The sequence below is a fragment of the Homalodisca vitripennis genome, chromosome 2 (genome assembly GCF_021130785.1).
Source record: "Homalodisca vitripennis isolate AUS2020 chromosome 2, UT_GWSS_2.1, whole genome shotgun sequence".
Taxonomy (NCBI): domain Eukaryota; kingdom Metazoa; phylum Arthropoda; class Insecta; order Hemiptera; family Cicadellidae; genus Homalodisca; species Homalodisca vitripennis.
In genome coordinates, this window is record NC_060208.1 from 81873776 (window position 1) to 81898108 (window position 24333).

At 30.8% G+C, this 24333-nt stretch overlaps 1 protein-coding gene across 2 annotated transcripts in view; it reads right to left on the reverse strand.

Annotated features, from left to right (window-relative positions):
• Window positions 1-1205: 1205 nt before the first annotated feature.
• LOC124354268 (ethanolamine-phosphate cytidylyltransferase) overlaps window positions 1206-24333 on the reverse strand; it is a 42413-nt gene continuing 19285 nt past the window's right edge. The window contains exons 3-8 of one of the 2 annotated variants that reach the window (XM_046804599.1): window positions 22326-22438; window positions 9858-9924; window positions 8929-9208; window positions 5824-6024; window positions 5445-5665; window positions 1206-4733 (exon numbers count right to left, since the gene is read on the reverse strand). In XM_046804599.1, coding sequence (XP_046660555.1) covers window positions 4640-4733; window positions 5445-5665; window positions 5824-6024; window positions 8929-9208; window positions 9858-9924; window positions 22326-22438 — 976 coding nt within the window. In that variant the 3' untranslated portion in view covers window positions 1206-4639. The remainder of the gene's footprint in view (window positions 4734-5444; window positions 5666-5823; window positions 6025-8928; window positions 9209-9857; window positions 9925-22325; window positions 22439-24333) is intronic. The other variant, XM_046804600.1, reaches the window with a different exon arrangement.

The window sequence follows — 24333 nt, forward strand, 5'->3', positions numbered from 1 at the left end:
CTATGGAGAAGAGTGGGTTTAAATCAAAATTTGGAATTGCAATAGTTTCCAAAAGTTTTATACCTTCTTTGCAAAGTAATGAAGAAAATGCTGTATATCAGTTCTTCAAATAGTTCAAAATGCCTAAAGTTAAGTAAAAATACATTATTTAATATGAAACATTTTTGAAACTATCTAATAATTTGGTTATAAGTACTTTTATTATAAAATATAGTAAATAATTTTGCAAAGCAATTCCACCCATGTGAATAGTGTAAAAATAATGTTAAATTTTGTTGGAAAAGGAGTTTAAATAACATACCTTTTTACAACATGTACTATGGGACATTAAAGCTGTTTGATAAATAATTATTTTAAAACAAGCTTTTGAGAAAATATTGTTATTGACAATATTCGGTTACTGATTTCTCTACCTTACTTTTCACTAAAATTGCTACCTACTTCAAAACCTCTTTTAACAATGTACCATATACAAGGATGTAGCCAGCGAGGAGGTCCGGACCCCTCCCCAAATTTTCAATTGTTACAATTTTTTGTAAACGATTATTATTATTTAAATAATTCAGTATTACTGATGTACTGCTGAAAGATCATTCTCAACATAGATATGAGTCAAGAACTTTTTAAGGAACAAAATAGGGCTTTACTTTCTGTCCACTTTGAGAAAATATCAGTCATCTTGAGCCCTCCCCAACATTTTTCCTGGCTACGTTCTTGACCAGATACTTCATACTCCCTGTGGAAGAAAGTTTTGGTGCTTAGGAATCAAATTACTTTATAAATAATTACATAAAGCTATTTTTTCAAATGTAAGAACAGAAACTAGTTGCATGATGCAAGATCTGGATTGTATGGAAGATGAAAGCTTTACACACACAGTTTGGGTGCCATGATAATAGAAGAATCTAGCCTGGTCACACCGGGAAATACTATTGAACCTATAGGCAATGTAATTTAAAAGTAACCCACGTGTTGCAAATATTCCTGCTTCTTGACATCACTAAGAACTCAAGTCGATACTCATTATAACAATTAAGTACATTTTATAACAGATTTAAAACTATTTATATTATTGAGATGAAGCAATGAATAATTTTTAAAATGACAGAACAAGTCTGAGTTTGACTTGAGCAGTGAAATGAGCGCCATGTGTGGGTGAGAGTTAAGGGTACATTATCAGATTAGGATAATAAACACATTCAAAATAATTGTAATGATTTTTATTTATAACAAGCTTTTAATGCAACATAGCTAATACCCACTAATATCTCATTTGCATTTCTAAAATAAATAAATTTATAATTCAGATTCTAAATAACAACTAAAAACCATTGTTACTCAATAACCTACATTATGAGACTAAGATAAAATGACATAATATAAGGAATACATTTTTGTAACTGACCATTTATAGCTAAATAGCCCAAAACTGGAGTTGAACACTCAAGTATACTCACTAGGAGGGAAAACTTAAGAAACTATCAAGTTCAAGTGGATATACGATTAGATTTGAATTAATAGGGCTCAAAGCCAGGGATTGTTGCAAGTTGATAGGATGATCAGCAGACTTTATCTTGAAAACTACCTTCTAGGGCCAACTGATTGAAAGAACACATTTTACACATAGTTATGTATTTTAAAAAGTGCATTTTATACATTCTAACTATGTGTAAAATATGTGTACTTTTATGTGTTCTGTCAATCAGTGGGTCCTAGAAGATGGTTTTCAAGGCAAGTCTGCTGATCTTCCTATCAACAAGTAACAATGACAATATGATTAATCATTAGTAATATACTAACTCTTACCACAACATATTTTTATTAAATATCAAGGTATAGCCAATGTACTAATAAATATATTTAAATTATTGATATAAAATGTCCATGCAGTACAATCTGTTTTAATATTGCTCCAATTGTGAGCACATATTCTGCCTTTTATAAAAATACATGATGTCTAGTTTATAAAGTATATGTCAGGATTCTAGTTTTGTTTTGGTGTAATACATGTCAATACATAAACCACCTGTTTAAACAAACATAACATGTTTCACAAAAATATATGTTGTGACCATTCAGGCTTTATTATTTAAAGGTTTAAGTTATTGTTTATAGTTCTAAATTTCCACAGTTAGATAATTTGAAATATTATTTTAACAGCAGAAAATAACCTAAAACATCAATTTGTACTAACAACTACAAATAAAATTTTGTTTCAAGATTCTCTAACATACGATTATGGCTGGGGATTAACACAAGTTGAAAGAAAATTAGAGAAAAATAATCTAAATAGACCACTGAAAACCGTCACAAATACAATAAACACAAAATACTAAAAATGTACCATTACATTGGCTTTCTTTGAATACTGTAGGCATTAAGGGAAATTCACTGGAAAGTTTATAAATATTGCAAATTGTTGCCAGGCATACAAGCAAGATTAGCAACCATACAAGCAACCGATGCCAACTGTTACACATTAAAACATCGACTGGGGTACAGATGTTTGGTTACATTGTCAGTGTACAATACATTGGTGTCAGTGCTTTGGTTGTGTGGATAATGTAGAACAATATATAATATCTGTCTGAGGATGCAGTAGTATTGCTGAAATACCATTTTGTTGTGTTTATTTATATGTGACTGCTTTATTTTGCTAAGATTTACTGGTTTCTTTTCAATTGGCCTTAATGAAGATTCCAATAGAAACTTTGGATCTTGTTAATTAACAATAAAGAAGAAATAGACTGTGATTTGTAAATGTAATCAGACTTGAATGGAAAATTACATAAAACACAGTTTGAGGTATAATTTGGCTGAATTCTAATGTTTTTGAATACCGCAACATTATTATTTTGATTTAAAAAGTAATACTGAACATACACAAAATTTATTTAGTATTAATTTAAATGCTGTTTTCATTAAAACAACCCATCCAAATATTGAAAATTTATATGATTTTTCTTTTTATTAATTCTTACACAACTGAAAGCTTCTACAAATATTTTAAAAACCATTTTGATTAAAATTGCATCTTTTATAAAAAAAGCGTAGTAATCAGCGTGGAAGAACGAAGTAAAGTTGATGCCATGAAAGCACAGCACATGGAAAGTTTATATAAGATTAGATTTTAAGCATAGGATTACTATACAATAAATTAAGAACTACTAACAATATATTTACACACTACAATTCATAAAGAGTAAAGCTATAAAGACTAAAAATTTACTAACTCAAAATATAGTGACTAGATATAACAATCAGTGTTGTTGTAAGCCCTACTGACATGCTGCAACATAAACATTGTGAAACAAATCCCTTGCAATCTGATTAATCATTTCCCCAAATAAGATTTTAATGTTAATAGTAATGCAAACAATGATATCATAACAAAATGTCCACAAATAATTGAAACATCAATTAATATTAAAAAAATTACTTATCTTAGTGCAATCGTTGTTTTACAGTAAATGTACATTTTAAATTGTGAAATGCTTTTGGTTAGTTTTACAATGGAATAAATTAATTGTTTCACCTGTTGACTGGGATGTAAAATTTAATTAATTCAACATACAGTTTTAACATATAAAATTCTAATTTTATTATGTTTAAACAAAAATTACAACTTTGTTTTGTTTGAAAATGAGTAAAGTGAGTAAAAGAAGAAAATTAACCTAATTGAATTTATTGTCTATGTGAGCACTAGTGGAAATATAACCAAAAGGTTAGTTAATAAACAAATTAAAATAGTTGTTAATTTTAAATTCATATATGAAATTAAGTTACAACTTTAATAAAGTTAAAACAACAGAAGCCACCACTTATTGCTCACTTTACTCACAGTTTTCCATTGTACATAGACAAATCCATCAAACCGAATGAAAATCTGATTAAGTACATTTTAGTGCACATGTTAAGATGGAGAATATCACAGCTTCTTAACATCAACATAAACAAAGCAAAGATGTTATTTTCAAATATAATGCATAAATGAAAACACATGCCAAACTCTTAATTTAATATTTTGTTTAATAACAAAAACAAATGCATTATAAGATCAAAGTTTGAACGATTATATAGTTTAAACTAAGAATTGATATTATGTATAAAATAAATAAACCATAAAAATCACTTAATAATAAATAAAAATTATATCAAATTTTACACAAAAACTAATATTTGAACAAAGAATATAATTCATTAAAACTCAATATTTACAACAATGCATACATAATAAATAAGAATTGCAATGCCCACTTATAATAACACACTAAACCACATAAGTTGAATTTAAACCAGGATAAATGTTAAATAAAAGATTGCCTATATAGCCACATAAATACAGTGTAAATAATTCTTTCGTTCTATCAATGACCATTTCATAAAACTAGTTGAATAAGCTATAGATTAAAAAAATTAAATTTGGCACAAAATATATTAAATATTATTTAACAATAATTCTTTGCAAATCAATAAAAAATATAATTTCAATAACAGCTAGTAGCTCATTTAAATTTGTAAATAAAGTATAACACAGTGTTGCTTGTCTCTGTAGTGAGATCAACAAACCTGAAGATTACCTATCTACATAATGGAATGGATCTTTGGTAATGAATGAAGGAGCAAGGGTGCAGAGTCGCTATGAGTTCCCAATGATCTTCACTTTTGACAAGGCTTCTAGAACTTTCAGTTCTTTAGCTTCTTTCTTTCTGTTTCTCTCTTCAAATTCAAGCCTGCAACAAAACAAATAAATGGTAAATTTAAAAAGACTTATCATTCCTGCAGCTGTTCCTCACTGAGCTAGCAGTTCAAGACATGTCACAAGAACCAACACTATCTTCGGTAGTCTACATGGCATCAAATTTATTATACACGTAATTTTATTTAGTTCCTAAAACAAGTGAGCGAACACACACGCACACATATAAAGGGAGTAACAAAAAGATTGGACTGGCTATTTATTTTCAAATTCTGTGTGTAATTCTAAGCTAAAAATGAAGAATAACTTTTTTCAATTTCCACTTCATTTAGCTGCTAGCCGCCATTTTGTATTTTTTATTAACAAATTATTATCTCTAAAACTAGTAAAGCTAAAGAAACCAATTTTACATATAGTTTTGAATGGTAAAATAACAATAAAGATAGAAAGCTGCGTTTAGTACTAAAATCTAAAGAAATTACTTGCCTTCAATAAAAAAAATGTCACCCTTTACAAAACATTTTGAAAATAAACATGAAACATATGTAAAAAGAGCTTAATATTTTTAAAAATCTAAAAAATATTTAGTTTTTAGGCAAACTTAATAGTTTTTTACTTAAATTTAATTATTTCAATTTTGTTCTGTATATTGTATTGTAAAACAATTAAGTTAAAAATAAAAAAGTTGCAACTGTGCTTAAAATGATAAAACCAGTAAACCAGCAATAAAAATTGTAAACTGTACTTGTGTCGGATGATTCTGTCCACTATCTTCTCTGTTGTCATAGGGTTGTGAGAGTCCAAGGATAGGAAGGCCTCTAGCTTTTTAGGCACGCTGTACGGGTCAGAACCGTCCTCATCAGCCATGATGGGTGTCTGACCGTGACACACCAAATCAACATGGAAGTGTTTCATCAGTTCCTCAGTCACTGTATATGGTGCCCCGATCACCACCTCCGACACGTACTGCAATAATACAGCGGGTCATATTCAGCAATACACATTTCTATTAATTAGCTTTTAATGTTAGGAAAATATTATGCCTAAATTAACATTTTCAAACTAAGAAAATCAACTGAAATCTTTACCTCAACAAATGGATGTTACTTCTACATTTGACTTACCTTACATGCCAATACGCTGAGCACCCTCTCGTGCAGGTTCATGATGGGGTAGTTGCTGCCCTTGTACCGATTGACTACAGGATCTGTGTGGAGACCCACTATCAAGAAGTCTCCCTGTGCTGCGGCTTGCTGCAGAAAGTCGAGATGGCCGACATGAAACAGGTCAAACGCTCCCGCGACGTAGACTATCTTGTCGCCCGGCTGCAATACACACATCTTCATCACATTCTATTGTCTACATCACAACAGTAGATATATTTACATTATTTGTAGAGGTCTTCACCTATACCACTTAGTGGCATGAATAAGGGGTGGTCGAGGGGTTCCTGACCACCAAACCCTAAAGAAGTTGTAAAAACTCTATACGTGTAATTTGTTTAAAAAATCACTTGAATAATAACTGTTATTGACTAAATACCCTCAGTTTTCTACTTGATATTAATTTATTCACTACAAAGCTTAGGATGAAATAAGGTTGTCAAAGTTTCGTACAGAAGCAATTGAATTTTAGCATCAGGGTCCCTGCCATGGTGATTCATGGTGATTGCCCAGGAGGGGGTTAATAAATACAGTATTCTACTGTAAATATTAGGTAATCATAAAATTAATAGGGTACTTAGAAAAGTAAGAATAGTTAATATTTACTAGACACCCATTATTTCATACAACCAGTACAAATATAAACAATTTTAAAAAATTACTGGATTCATTAACCTTTATGGCAACAATAATATGTAACTTTTAACTTTACGTAATGATTAAATTTTTCCATTCCAACTACAATTAATTTTCAAGTATTTCAATCAATACTTAAAATAAAACTTTGACACTATTTTAAACTAGCATGCCCGTTACAGATCAATCCAACTGTAGTATGAACAAGAACTTTTACACTGGTAACCATCTGTTTCCAAACATCAATAAAATCTGTGATAGTCATTAATACATTATCTCAGTGAAAACTAAGTTTGAACCATCAATATTTTTGTTCCCAATAGAAATAAATATGGCATTACATGTTAATAATTATGTGCTGATTATAGTCATAGTAGATAAACTACACATAGTTATCAATTTAACTCATTTAATTTAATACTGTTATTTTTCAGTATTTTAAAATTGTATTGAAATTTAAGGGTTTTTTGTAGGTTACTAAGATTTCTTCCATACCCCCAGGAGGGCTCACTTCTGGCTGGTTTATATCTTCCAGTTGAACCTAAACAGGATACAGCAAAAACCAACATGTCACTTAAATCTGAGCAACCTTATGAATGTCCATTACTAACTGCAAATGTTGAGAAATTGGGGGTACAAAGGTAGATCAATAGGTCTAGTCTACTGCAGGAGATGAACAAAGTGTTAAGGGCTGATGCTAGTCTAGACATAAGGGTGTGCCACCTCTGCCTGCTTTGACTGGAAAGGCTAGTAAAACGCCTTCCCCATCTTCTAAGGAGACATGACTGAGATTAATGCCCAAAAGCCTTCCTCATGGATCTTGACAGGAGGCGGCCCTTATCCCCAACCTCACCCATTCAGAATATCCTGTCACTCCAGAAGCAGGGCAAAGGTCCTTACAGGACTAAGTACAAAATCTCAACTTCTAGATCAAAGAGAAAGATATCATAAAAAATGTTAAACATTATTTTCACAATACAGTCAATATCTACAAGTTTCCAACTGCATTTGCATTTTTAAGCATGAGCTCTAAACAATGGCAAAGATTCTGTAAGGTAATGAGTAGATATTTCGGTATTTCAGAAGTTCTCATCACGATTGATTACGAAGGCATGACAAAACATTTTTGTGACTATAAATGTATGATCAATTGGGATCCTCATTTCACTTTATGTTTTGACATTTCTCAATATGATAAAAATTATGAATAACACAATAACAGTTTTTTTGTGTGAATTCCATGGTCATTTTGCAATATGGTTGAAATAATTTCTTAGTGAGGAAGTATGACCCAAGCATTATTCAGGTCCCAACACCTAATATTTACGAATATTTCATCATAAGTTGATAAGTGAGTATTATCAAGATTAGTTATGAGTTCTTGCATTTGGTTATGAAAGCATGCAAAATACTCGTCTTGAGAATATCTAATGGACACATGTGGCAATTCTACCGTTTTCAGGTTTTTTCTGGATTTCCACAGTTTTGCTAAAAAGGTTTCAAAACTTTAGCAATTAAGAAGTGAGACAAAGTTGTGTACAAAGTTCTATATAAATTAATTTTATAGTAAACAAAAAAAATTATGATGGGAAGTGGTAGTTGGCTTTAATGTTTGAAGATAATTTGAAAATAGACAAGGAAAAGATTTACATGATTTAATTTTTATATGCCTACTGGTTAGGCCAAAAATATCATTCAAAATAGTGTGTTCATAATTCAAGATAGCTATACAAGTTTATAATCTTCATCTTACTAGCTTGAAATTAGATTTACAGAAAAAGGAGACAATCAATATATAAAAAAAATTATTGATAAAGTCTAGGACGACATTCTAAACCATAAAACTTACCACAGGCCAATTTATTATTAAAAAATAACAAATTGTTAGAACCATTAAAAATAATGTAATTGTAAAAATAGTTGATTTTATAGAATTTGTCCCACTTCTTATTGGGGTTTTTATTACTATTTCAAGAGATTTTCCTAGTAGAATACCCAGGACCTCTCTTTAATACTTGGTGCTTTATACCAGACCTAGTGGACCTTCCCAAAAAGAATTTTTATCTATTCCACTGAAACCATTCCTTGTTTACATATTACAATTTCCTCTGAACGTGTCACAAATTCTTGCAATTGTTACACTTGTTGGAGATTGTGTTTCAACATATATTTGCCAAATCTTCTAACCTCTCTAACATTATCATTCTTTTGATCGAAAGAAAACTGAACTTTAGCCAAGTATACGGTATTACAGATTAAATGAGAGAGTTGAAAATGAGTTATATTATAAAAATAAAGCTATATTAAAATTATGCTCCTTTTGATTCTTGTATATGCAAACCTTAGATGAAAGTGATCAATAAGGAAGTATTGATTTAGCTAACATTGCTGATACAACAATTAAAACTAAATAGACCCAACAGAAACTACCTTCAGCCGAAGAAGAGAAGCAGGACGGGGTGGTGTGAGGGGGAGGAAGTATACCTTAGGCTCTTTGCCTTCGCTGAACTGTATTATCTTCTGCGTCGTGGGGAGGAACTGGGAGCATTTAGTCCACGGAGACCGTGCAGTTGCATCCAATCCCAGCGCAGACGACGGCTCTCGCCCCACCTCGTACTCCTGCGCACCTCTGCGGAAGTGCTGTCTCGTCATCAGCAACATGCGACCCACCACGTCAGTTGTGGATACACCGGCTGTGCGCTGCACCTCTCTTTGGGAACAACCAAAACCATGAGATACCTATCTAGATAGTTTGCAGTTTAGATTTAACTGAAACTCATAGATGTTCCAGCACTGCACAAATCATATCTACTTACATGTTTTATTATTAGATAACAGGAGCTAGAAACGTAAACATTTTCCTACCCTTCGTAAATAAGAAAGTTACTCTGACATAAGTAACATAATATGTTACATTGACTCAAAAGAGAAAGAGATAGAAGGACCAGGTTGAAGAACAAATTAAATTTGCATTATTGTAAAATAGCAAATTGAATTTTCTCAATCTCTGACATTATAAAACTTACATTATTATATCCTTTCCTTCATTTGATTCTTTCTTTGTGGTTACATAAAGAAAGAAAATTTATGATCCAAATACTGAGATCATTACTACTATAGAAATATTAATCGCCGTGAATAGATTTGACAAGTCAGTAATTAAAAATGTTCTACAATGATCGTTTTGTCATGGAGGTCTAACATAAAATTATATATATTTTCCGTTTAAATGTGTATAGAATATAACAGAACAAAATATTACATACAAGAACAAATTAAATTTAATATATATAAACAGCAAACTAGCAATGAATGCTAATACTAGGACATGTTTTGAGCCCCACAGCTGTTTAACTCACTTGTATCTGCCGGCACCTTTGACCAGGTGATAAGTGTCAACGCCATCTGCAGTTGTGGTGATGTCGTCTGGAACACAATCACGTTGCATTGTCATGCCATTGCTGCAGACAAGCTTCTTATAACTAGTCAAAATTAGAATTATCCTTCCGTTGGACAGCTTCATAAACAAGTACCTTTTCAAACATGCCAAAATTGATATTTTGGTTTAAGAAATATATTAAAACCAAGATATTTAGGTTAAATTCCAAAAGCATATAAACTACAATAATTAATTCTAGTAAGAGAAATAGATTAAAAAATAATATCTATTTCAAATATTTTTGAAATCTTATTGAGAAAGAGAAATTTATTAAGACATACCATATCCTTACAAGAACCTCACTAACACAATCTTACAACTATCGAGTTGAAAATTTACCATCAATAACATTGATACTGTACCAATGACATCACTTAAGTTCTAGCGGCCAAAGCTGATTCTTAGGTTTCACTATGATTTTGTAGATGGTAACATTTTGAGTATTTGTGAAAGTAGGAGAGAAACACTTCATTCTTCACAAATGTTCAGAAATAATCAACCAAATTTTGAAAATGTAGGTAACTAGATTTTTTAACTGCCAGATTATTTATTAATTGGACATTTGCTAACAGTGCTATTGAATCAGACGATAAAATTAACTAAACGAGTCAAACAGCATTACAGCAGATAAATTTGCAGAATCTTTCCAACAGTGAAATACTATGAAGGAGATAAATATGAATAATTAATTTATACATAGTGTAAATAAAGTTGTTTTAAATCTGTCCTCAAAACTTCTTGCTATATCAATCATTCCTCTCATACTTTGAATAACAGGCACCACGTTTCTTACAGTTTTTAAAGATCAGTGCTCTTTGAAACATTGTTGCTTTTTTTATGTTTGACTCAAAAAAATAAATTCTTTCTTGGACCAAGAAGAACGTATGTATAAGTGTAAGTATCCAGGATCAAGAATTATCACCCAGATGGACAAATAGACATACAACATGATTTTTAGAAGGATCTATCTACTGGGACCTTAATAATAATATTTTTCCAATAGGCTACTATGCATTTGTGAAAATAAAATCTGCATCTTTGATTAAATGCATAAGAAATTTATTTACTGTACATTATTCATTATAAGGTATATTAGTAAGCGATTACAAGAAAAAGAACCACATTATAAAGTTAAAATAGAAAACGACGTTTATATATATTTACCTGTGAAGTTAATAACATCTGTGGGAAAACAAGTATTTTTAAGAACGTGTGATACTGACGTATATATTGGAAAATAACAACTATTTCAAATATATATATATATGATATAGATGACAGAAGCTATATGGTAACTGCGATTAGTGAAATTAATGAGTAATGTCATAATTTAGTAATTTAATTTAATATTTATTTTTATAACCCAGGCTTGAAATTGAGTACTAATACTATAGTAAGTGGCTATAATGTTGTTGGATTAACATTATTTCAACCTGACTGTGAAAACGCATTATTTATATAAAAAGTTTATTAATGTTTGATATTTTAAATTAAGTTCATGGATCAGTTTGGTGAATGTAAATAAATACATTTTATTACTCTCTGAATTTCAATGCTCCCAGTAATTTCTTACAGGCCTTATTCCACAGCACAAAATGCATAGTAATAATTAAACTAATAATGAAGATTACTAATTAAAAACAATAAATCTCATGGGGAATATCTCCAAGATTAGTGAATAGCATGACAAGATAAGCGCAAATTTGCGTAACACGATATATTGCTTAGGGATATCTAAAGGAGGAATGCAAACCAAGTATTTTATTTACAGAAATAAAAATAAGGCCAACTACAGATTTGCTGAATGGATTTATGATGAAATAGCCTGATGTAAGGTTTCATCCTCTGTGCTGTGTAACACACTGAGTGCAGAGTGTACTTACTCTCAGACCTGATCTTAACACAATGATACATAATTTGTTACTTTGGATTCTCATTCAACTAACTATTTAAAGTATTTCCTTAGTTATAGTAATAAACTATCACCTAAAACTTAATTATATACAACAAGACACCATAATGAATTATTCAATAGCTGCGGGACAAGATGGAAATTGAATATAAATTAATTTAACATTCTAACAAGTTGAATATTTCATTCCAGTTTATATGAAAGTAACAGAGAATTATGTAATTATATTTTTGTAGTGAGATACATTGTAACAGAAGAAATCTGTTTAACAATAAAGTACACAAACACACACACAGATATTCAATTACTGTAGAAAATTATAACAATGTTGATACCAACATATATATACCTACCAGATGTCCTAAAAGTAATAATTTTCGACCAGACATGTATCAACCAATATCCATGGTTAGTTACAGACTAAAAATAATAGATTTTGGGATATATGAAAACTTTATCTCCTAACCCTAAATAGGAGAATGAGAGAATAAGCTAAAATTTATGAATGTAAACTGCATCAAGTGAAAAAATACAGTTTGAGTTTAAAAAAATATGCTAAAAATCAATACTTTATTAACGACTGTGTGATTAATTATTTAGTAATGTTAGGTAACATTATTATACTTGAATTCGATCAAAATTTAAATTGTATTATTAAAGTTATAATTAACGATTTATAACTTATTTTGTACTGAATTGAGATGCACTAACCTCTGGTGTGACAGTATTGTTGTTTTTTTACAAGAGCCTTTAAAATGAAACATCACTCATCAGGTTTACATTTTAACACTTTAACTGAACCCCCTCACCATACTACTCCATTTATATTTGGAGGCAAAAGTTCTCATATATCCCAAAAACCATTATAACGATTAGCCATTGATACTGGTTCATATATTTCTGTTCACAAGTTACTAGGGAAGGGGGTGGGACTTTTGGGTCTAATAATGATTAATGAATGTCACACATAAAAAAATGTTATTATCATACCACTATTACAAACATTGCATTGCGGGTTTACTATTAGATTGTGTGGTGCAGCACCAATTATTATTTTACAACTATATGTGTGTGTGTGTGTGTGTATGTGTGTGCGTGTGTGTGTGTAAATGTGTTACTGACTACTGATCAATTTGATCAGGTGATGACATTTTCAATGGATATTTCTTCAACATGGTAATACACAGTCATACTGAGTAACTGTATATATGCATTAACACAAATCTCAATATAACATAAAAATAATGTAGTCTAATACAAGAACTGGAGGTGAAAAGTTTGTAAAATAATTAAAACGAAAAATTGGAAATTGATCATAAAATCACTTTAAATGTAGGTTGATTGTTTTTGATGTTAGTTTGTATAACACTGATGACTTTTAATTGTTACAATGTTATTACATTCCTAATACGTTTAAATAGCTAAAGATTACTTACTCTTGTAGTGTAAAAACTACAACTTTTTAAAACCTTAATAGATTGAAATAGTAATAAGTAAACTTTATTTATTTACTTCTCAATACTTTGTACAAACATCTCAAAACCTTATGAAATACTAAAAAGAAAAAGACATAAAGGAACAACAGTTGTAAATGACCTGAGATTTTCAAATAACCCTTTTCTGTTTTGTTCAATTATACCAACTAAATGAGATATCAACAAACTTTGAATGGTTGCCATCTCAAAACTATTGGATGCGAATGTCTAACAAACTTATCCAATGCAAAGCAAATGTTATAGTTAGAATAATAAATTCTGGAAGTTGTCATGTTCACAAGACCACGTTGTATTGCATAAGCCCAAATACACATATATGAAATATTCCATAAATTCATTTATGAAGGCGATTGCAATAAGAAGATTTCCAAGAAACATACCCATTAAATTCTGTAAAATAATTACAGTTAATAGTTACTACAGTTATGGTTGTATGTTGGAAGCAGTAGTATTTACAGTTTATACAACCTGAATCATCGTATATGTATTTAAAAAGGTACTGCAGTTATTTCGATGTAGTGATTATTTGCCAACCAGGGAGAAAGTCGTTATGTCCATCAGAATTATTTCTCCCACCAGTCTTATTCAATTTTCTTATGCTAAAGGACCTATATTTGCACAAAATAAGACTTGCAATCCAATTCAACTAACACTCATACATTATTTTCATGATTATTCAAAAGTAACACATGGTCAATCTTTCATTATAGAAGGCCATTTTAGAAAAAAATTGTGACTGCTTTAAAAATCATACTCTCTCTCATTATGCTACACTTATGTTGTTAAAAGGCTGTGTTATGTTGTTAAAAGGCTGTGTTAATTGTAAAAACACATTTTGTGGAACAATTCTACCGTTAACGTGTAAGTGTGGATTATTGCCACCATACGTTAGTCACCAGTACACGCTTTTGATCTCAGCCTACCAAGTGTTTAACTCACTTCGGGTTATCACAAAAATAGTTTTTCAGTGGGTTGGATTGAAGGATGAGGTGTTCATTTTTTTATACAATTAGGGCAACTTGTTAATGGAGATGGAAAAATACTGACTACAGTACTGTCACGTATTTCCTGACCACTTTATCTAGACTCAAGGTTCAATCATTCTTTATTCACTGAAATGTACAATTGTACAAAACAGTATCAGAAAACTACAAACAACACATTAATAATAAAAACAATATTTAATGACGGGGTGACGGGTGGCGGTGCTCGTGGCGTGCTTGTGGTCAGGCTGTGTGTTTGAGAGAATGAATGTAGTAATAACGAGAAATTCTTTAAAAAGTAATCTGTTAATTTAAGTTTTAATTTAACTTTGTTTGAATTGCTCTACATATTAAGCTGATAAATTTTATTTTTAATTATTAAATAGTATGTATATATTTTGGTTAATTTTTAAGCATTTATTTTAATTTAAAATTTGTTATTAGTTAAGATCATCCACTGTACATATAACTGTATATTATGTGAGGTTGAGTGGTAGAGAGGGCTAAATAGCCCTAACTCCGCCTCTTAAATAAAGGCTTATTTCATTTCGATATTTAATTCTTATTTCTAATGGTTAAAGATTATATATATATATATATATATATATATATATATATATTAATCAAGTTCGTATAAATGGCAATAGCCTTATTTTATTTTTATCAATAAACATTGAATCGCAAAAAGTACTTGCTCCGCCGGGACTTGAACCCGGATCTCTCACTTGCCGGGTGAATGTGCTACCATTACACCACAGAGCCCTCACTTTTTACTATTCAATTATTTTGTATTTGGCCGTATCTGTCACATATGCGTTTAAATAACTAAACTTAACATATGATCGGAAGACCAAATACCTGTCAAACGACTTTTGTTTACATTAATCAAGTTCGTATAAATGGCAATAGCCTTATTTTATTTTTATCAATAAACATTGAATCGCAAAAAGTACTTGCTCCGCCGGGACTTGAACCCGGATCTCTCACTTGCCGGGTGAATGTGCTACCATTACACCACAGAGCCCTCACTTTTTACTATTCAATTATTTTGTATTTGGCCGTATCTGTCACATATGCGTTTAAATAACTAAACTTAACATATGATCGGAAGACCAAATACCTGTCAAACGACTTTTGACATATATATATATATATATATATTCCACTTATTGTTATTTTCCTATTTTTGCTATACATTTACAAAAAGTAAATTAAACTGGCAATTTACATTATTAACCCTTTAAGCGTCATGAAAAATTAGACCTGATCTTTGATAAAGTTACAATTTTTTTAATTTCCAATGTGTAAAGTTAAATTTTTTTTCGTTTCTGTATGTTAAAATAGAGTTATTTAACGGTGAATAAAATTAATTTAGCCCTTTTAGGATTTCCTAGGCTAATTTTTAACTTTTGAGAATATCGTAGAATAGCAGTGTAGTTGTCACTAATATTTTTTTATTTATTCAGTAAGTATGGGAATGAAACACAGTTTTATAGATAAACATATACTATATTACAAACCAATAAAATTAGAAAAATACAAAAGTAGACAAAGAGTGTTTATTTGGTGGCGGGCTGTCACAACAGACATTCCGCGCGTCTCCCTCAAGTCACTGTTATCGCGTGGACTTTGAACCTTCTTATCGCTTGGCAACCTGTAGGACAGCCTTGCGGGGCTTAAATTATGTTTCTTTCTTTCTGATAACATCCATATGACCGTAGTAAAATATGAAAAAGTTTGGGGTTGACCAAGTAATTGTTCAAAATTACCGAATCTTCAAATTCCGAATCGTCTGGATTCGCCATTCACAGGAATAATGGTAAAAAACACTAAATAAATACTGGAAACTGCTGTATATAATATGAATAATTTACTTTAAAAAGAATAGGACACAACAGCAAATTAGCGATAACCGAAATACATATGTGTGTACCGGACGCTTCCCACTAACTAACTGGCTAGATGCCTTGACGGGAGCTCCCGTCAATGACTTTGTGAAAGGCGTGGGGACACGCCCGCTACACAGTGTTTGGCCAATTAGAAGCAACTGCCACTCCCATTGTAACAGAATTCGAGGCGGGGCAACCCGTCTGTATGTCGCATGACTACTAGAACCATCTAGCAGCAAAATATTCAACTAACATAGCAGTAAGAAAATAAAGAATGCAAAAACGTGGATCCACGGCAATAACGTTTTGAGCTTGTAGTGGCCCTCCGCGGATCCGCGTCAATAACGCTGGAAAGGTTAAGAGATGTATAGTTCTGCAATTACAAGTCATGCTGTTTTGAGATAAGAGACAAGCAAGAGTATGGCATATGAATTCTCAGTTTTGTACATTCTTAACGACCCCTAATGAAGTTGCTTAGCAGTAGTCAATTACAGTATTTAATTGTAACTATAGTCTACAATTCCATGCCATGTGCCTATGACGTTTGAGGTTAATGATGGTTTAACATTTAATATTTCTTGGAAAAAATTTATATACATTTGGTGTATGTGTTTCCTTGCCTTCTTAATGCCAAAATCGCTGTTATGACTGTTAGAAATACCAAAACTGTGTCAAGCAGGCCAAGATGTTGGCATTCAAGACCCTATGTTAAGAACAAAATCAGTATGGATTGATGTTATTTAAGATCTATCGTCAGCATAAAATCACTGAAACCCAACTGCTAATTTAATGATGTGATAATTTATTAACACTGTCAAAGCCAGAATTAATTTCCAATTTGCTACATGATGACACATCATTATTGCCTTTACTGTACTTACTGACTCATATTATTTTGCTCACTCATAATGGGTGTGTACACATGCATTATTGTTTTATTTAGCAAGTTTTAAAAAACAACATAATCTAAAAAAATACACATGGAAAGAATTATATAAGAAAAGTACTGTTAAACTTAAGAGGGGAGAGATATATTTGCAGATAAAAACAAAATATACATTTTGAAACTTGAAATTCATAAATAGGAGACGTTGATGGTAAAATATTTATTAAAAAAAAAAAAACATAACCATCCAGCAAAACAGAAATTGTGAAGAAAAAATAATATTTAATATTCTTCTACAATTACCACAAGAAATAAATATTTACTGGTCTATATCATACATTTTGCAATAACATGGGTCTAAAACATTGGTTTATATATTTTGTCTGGTTTTAGTATGAATCTGATTTTTATTTAAAGAGAGAGTGTGTAAAAGTACCCAATCTATTTCACCAATGCATATTGATAGGATATTTGCTATTGTATTCAAATAGGGCATTCACTGTTTCACTTCCTGTAGAATCAACTGAAAGTATTTATCAACACATGGACAACACATTTAGAATGACTCTGTTGAAAAAACTGAAGTTTATTATAATGTGACTCCCATTGTTTTAGGATTCCACATAAAGGGACGTTATGACTCAATTCGCATTAGAGTTATAGTGTTAATTTTTATTTATAGCTAAGTTGAAATAACCCCTGAGTGTCTGACATTTTCTTCTTCAATAACAAAAAGGTTTAGTAAAATTGCTACACAATGTTTTTACTTGAACTAAAATCACACATATTGTCTAAACATGACCTATGACCTATAATGATGAAATTATCATGCTAGCCAATACTGAAAGAATGGAAAGTTGTATTAGAATAGCTGACAATAAGATTATTATGCCAGGATTCACACATCTTTTTAAAAACTAATATACTTACAAAAATTATTAAACTATTATATTAATACATTTTATTAAATATAAGTGTACTATTTCAAACTGGCAGCAAATTTGAAATTGATTCCGTTCCTGACAGTGATTGTGTGGTTATGAAAACTACTAAAGTATTCAATTGGCTATTAGGTTCAGTGATTTTATATTGATGCTAGTTGTAAATTTAATATCAACCCGTAACGACTTTGTCATCAAAGCAACCTTTGATGTTCCATCTTTAAGTTCCACCATTTTAAAACCAAAACCAAATAATTGTTGTCATATTAATTTGTTCACTATATTTGGGTTTGATGGTGTTTTCATATACAACACAAAATCTCAAAAATAAATAAGCTTTAAATACTAATTACATAAAACTTAATAGAGTTTTGTAAGTATATGTTACAATTTTCCTTATTAATCTTACTATTAAGATAGGAAACATATCTAGTTTGATACATGATTTTAAAAAAAGCATCCTTCACTATGATGTGTAATGAATTCTGTAACAAATAGTAGTATTTCTAACACCTTCTTATTTTAACTCATGAGTTGAAGTTTTTACATTTACGTGTCTTGTTTGTTTTAACTGCTGGATTTAACTGCATTCTCTTTCTTATAAAATAATCAACTGGACAATATTAACACACCACATGATGCTGATTAGTACAAAGTATTATGAACATCACTGACCTGACCTCCTGGGTAAGTGTGCCAGGTTATCATTCCAGCTTTGCTGGCTTATTGATAAGAGGTCATCGGAACCCTACTATCTGTGTGAGCTCATTCATTCTCATAAACAATAGTATAACTCAACCAAAGAGAGACAATATAGAACTAAAACCCATAAGTTAAAATTCATTATTCTTCATCAGTTCTGTACAACTAGTTGGAAATTAAGAATGAATTATAACTAAAAATATTGAGCCTTGAATTTAATTACGGACAATGAAGTGTTTCTGATGTTGAATCACAAAACTATGGCAAATGTCTAAAATCCTGTTGTATCTATTCAAAACATCTATCATCAATAGTGTGAACTTTGGGAGATCCGATGGCTGCATGCTATAAGACGTCGGACTTTGCATCTGAGTTAGAGTACATACAGATATAATATATATAGACATAAATCAGTTTTTTTGAAACTGATGTAGAATTTTCTCAAAAAAATTGATCATCTGCCCTGACTAGTTTTAGTTTGGATCCAAAATAGGAAAGTAACAAGAAGATTTTAAAAATCAACGATTAACTTTTCATAGATCTTATTTCTTTGAATATTATTAACACATAAAAAAAAACTAAATGTTAAATATGAAAAAGTGCATGGTAGGCCGTTACCTGGTACCGTTCTGGTACCACATTTCTTAGTTTTTTCAGCAAGAAGATAACCCTGGAGTGTTTTGTGCAGACTTTATCTATGTGGCAATTCTAATTTAGTTGCCAAATGCAGAGTAATTTAATACCCTCCTTAATGTCCTCTAAGACATGTTTTAGAGTACAGAATAGCAGTTTGTTTTTTCTTCATTTAATTTTAATTTGTTTGTAGTGAAACACCTCTTGGCATATGCTAACAAGTCTTCGGCTTCCTGAAGTACTGTGTCAACTTTACTCTGGACAGAAGCGTAGTGTCGTCTGCAAACAGCACTGCCTTGCCCTGCCCTCCAGTCTTAAATCATTCACCAGAATTAAGAAGAGCAAAGGTCCCAGGATGGAGCCTTGTGGCACTCCATGTATAACTTCTCTACTTCCTGAAGTAGCCCCACCAAGCAATACCCTCTGTTGTCTATTTTTGATATAGCTGGGAATGTTTTGTAAACTGTTCTTGAACAGTTCCTTATGTAAATAAAAAGTAAAATCAGCACAAGTCAAGAAGATAAAAACGGACACTTTGGCTGAAAATTACAACTTCAATCTCTTTATCTCATTATTGGCTGACACTGTTTAGATGTCTGAAGGTTAGTTGTCACCTAAATAACCGTCAGACACCTTGTACTGTGTGTAAAGTTAAAATATACCTATCAAAATTTATCATTGGTACATTTAACCAACATGATACCTACCGTTTTGACATCTACCAAAATAAGCATGGCCAAGATCAACTATTTCTTTCTTAGGAAAAATTCCTGTATATATTTCCTGAAAACATTATGTTGTGTGCTTATACTACGCAAACTGTCTCAGCTCTTGGACTAAAAATTAACTATCCGAGCATACATATATTTACTGTAAAAAAACTTTCAATACAGATGTTGGTAGTGAACTTTGATCTTATAGTTTATGACGCAGCTGTTTACTTTTTCCATCACAACAATCAATAGTATTTCATTGTTCACCGTAAAAGGAAATAAATAAGTGAAAAAATAGTTACTTTGACCTCTTTATCACCATGCAGAGTATAGGGTGATATACTATAACTGATAGATAAGAATGAATAACAAGCATGAACCTTTTCTAAAAATAACTACACATTGAAGAATTCAAGTAATATCATTAGAATTCGGAAAGTCTCACAACAAAGAAGACAGATGAATCAAATAACTCAACCTTTGGTCAGCTCATATTTACAATGACCTAACCTACTATAATTTAATTATAATACAAAATACCCAAGTTTAACAATGTTCCACTAGGACCACATACAGGTTTTATTTACGTTTAAACATATTATGAAATGCTGATAAGTATTTCTGCAACAATACTTAATAAATATTAGCTGGCTAGCTGTAACACGACAGCGAAAAATATAAATGCAAATATCATATGAAGTTTATTCAGAACCACTGCTGATCTCATCACAAAAACGATAAGACACAATAAACCTCGACCAATTTAAATGTTATTTGCATTCCTCATAATCCTCATTAATAATTATCCGAAATACACCCAATATTTTTCAATTAATTGCTTTATTTAAAAACAAGCATTAGTTAGAGGCATATTCGTTTGTAACATTCCTGCCCTAAAACCTTGGAAGGAACGAAGAACAGGTAACATGCAAATACTAACCAATTGGCGACTTATAAATTTGTAATATTTTTCTGACCTCATTACAAATTTCCATTACTATTATTATTAATTCATAAAAATTAAATGAAAAGAATTGTATTACCAATATTTATATAAACATAATTTTGCACTTTTTTGCCATATTTGTATGATTTTGATGCTTATTAGTTTTGTAAATAAAAATAGTACTGGCAAATAAATCCTTATCAAAATTTTCTTAGGAGTTTTGTAGTGGGAGATCTTAATTCAGTCATTTGAAAATATTTAATGTAAGCAATAATTACAACTTATAACAACAATAACAAATTCAGTCAGTGTTGTTAGCTGATCACAGAGGTTGTTACAGCAATTTCATGCAGGAAAAAATACTCTGTATTCTTTTACTATCACGGTAAAACAATTGTGTCAGAGTTTGAGTAGTTCTAACAAGATTGATAAATTATAGTAATAACTGCATACTATAATAAAGATGTACTGTTGTTAAATAGCCGATATATGATGTCACTAGAGAGGGCTGACATCTGAGTGAAAAGGATTAAAAGTCTTGATGAAATGTTTTCAATGAAAACAATATGGAAAAAATATAATTTGGAATATTGAGAACTAAATGATGACCAGTTTGTTTTTGAACAAAATCAACAATTTTCCAATCAATATGAGCGAAACATCTGACAAACTGGTAGGAGTTCAAGCGGTTCCAATACTTTTGGACAACCCTGTATCCACATTAATCGAGAAATTCTCTAATATTATGGTTATTTGGTTAAATTTATGAGTTTTCAAAATGTTTGTGTTGGATTAAAAAAAATTATAGAATTTGCTAAAAATATAAACATAATTGAACAAAGTAAAATGTCAAACACAGAGAATCCAATTGATTACAAATAATATAAAATCTGTAGCAAAACAAACAGTTTTGTTTTCTAAAACACTAAATGTCATTTGTTTTGAAATTGTGTATTTTTAGTTTTACAAAAGACAAATTTGTTTAATAATTTAGATCCTTAAAATCGGTTTTAGTTGTTTGAAAAAAATGTATTCTAGCCCTTTTCATCAGCTAAAATACACAGTCACTAATTCCATTAAAGGAAATTTTTTAACAATTTATCCAGCAAACCCTGGCATTTATAATTAAGTCAGTCCCGGGAGATCAGATATTCTACATCAGTTCACTGCTGAAAGTAAGCGGGATAAAACACTAAACTATTATCCAATACTGATCACCGGATGTTCTTGGAATAATTGGGAATATATTCTACGAAAGGCCTATTATTAGTTGAAGTTGGTACACACCTCCATGAACGCAAAAATCACATTGGTACTTGTCCAAAGTCTCCAGGGTTGTGATGTAGGGAGCTCCCTCGACTACTTCATCGACCCACTTTATCCCTCTCACCATCTTGTATCTTGAACACAGTTTAACTTTGGTTAGTTCATTGTTTGCAATAAAAAAAATAAATCTGTTACTGTATAAACCTGGAAAAATAATATCAGTATCAGATACATCGTAAATCTGAAAAATATTTCAATATAAGCATGTTTTGTTTTCAACACAAACCATTGATAGTTAACAAGATTATTTTCAAAGTGACTCTTTCTTTAATGTTTTTTACATTGAGCTCATTTGCAATTAAATGCAAAAAACCCACTAAAATCATTGTGTCTGACTACCATTTTCATTGTGATAGTAAAAAAGATTCTAAATCACTGATTGGATTACATTTAATTATCCAATTTTCAACATCCATAAAGAAACTAAGGGACCCTTTAACCATTAGTTATTCAACTGGTTTTCTAGGTTACAAATAAACTAAACATTATATTTGCATATTTTATAAGAGTTATGTACACATGGTATAATCTTAAAGTAGACAGTAAGAAATAACTTTCGCTTATACTGCATAGGTCTAGAATATTTGTGTATTAGCCATATATATATATATATGCTTTTTACAGATTAAAGGGTATTTATGGGGGGCGGGGGGTTGTTTTTGGGATATTGTTTACTGCAAAGGTGTGGCATGTAGTACATTTTAAAGATCACTTGACACAGATCATTTAAAAAATTGGGTTTTAATTTATCTAGCTGTAAATGTACAGAGTGTTAAAAATCTAAAAATGCAGCTTTAACAAAAAATTTTGTTAATGTTTCTTTATTGAACAACTTATGATACTCCAAATGTTACCCAAAACTAGTTGAAGGCCGGCCTACCCTTCCAAAAAATAACTAAGAAAGTTCAGTTAATAATAAAATAGCCAAATAAAACCCAAAAAGTTTTACTTGTAAAAATTATTTACATTTAAAAAATGTAAAAATGTTTATAACTAAACAAATATTAAATACAACCATATGGTGTATATATACAAATTTTTTGTTTTTTACTTTTTATTTGGTATTATATATATATATATATATATATATATATATATATATATATATATATATATATATATATATTTGTATATAATACCAAATTAAAAGTAAAAAACAAAAATTTGTGTATTTCAAATTTGGCTTTAGCTCAAGTGGTTTTGGTTCTATAGGCAAAAATAACTACTTAAAATTATATATTCTAATTTGTTTTCAGAAAAGCTTATCTAAAGAATCAAAATTCTCTAAACAATGTCCTTATAAGGCTCATAAGATTGTTCCAGGTCCTCAAACTCTTATCATCCTCTAATAACAAGTCCAATAGCTCAATTTCAATATCTGTATAAGAGGATGCAAGACAATTTGCCTTATCTTCACGTTCTTACGTTTTTACCTTCGAGTTTCAACGTTGGGAGTGTACAGTAGATAATCAAAGGTGTTGGATGCTGAACATGTGGTTTGGCACAGTTGGAAACAGAATAATTGGCTCTTAATTCTTTGAAGGAAATTTAAATAAAGATATGTACAATTATTTCCTTAACAATGTCTTGCCTAACCTACTAATCGGTCTTCCGAACAGAGTTAGACAAATAATGTGACTGCAGCAAGATGGCGCCCCTCCACTTTATACTATCAGTGTTCATAATGTATTTAACGAACAGTTTCCTGAAAAATGAATAGGACGGGGTGCAACAATTGGTTATACCGCCCGTTCTCCAGATCAGACCCGTTTGGACCATTACATTTGAGGGAGATTGGAAGTGTATGGTTAATCCTACAAGACAAGGCCAACTTCTAGAAAGGATATGATGAAAAGAATAAGAAATAAAGCAGCTTCTTCCATTTCTCTATAAAATCCATTGTTCAGTAGACAGCTACAGTGGGTTATGGCGGGTGGAGCTTTGCATTGGCAACAATGGGAAACAGTTT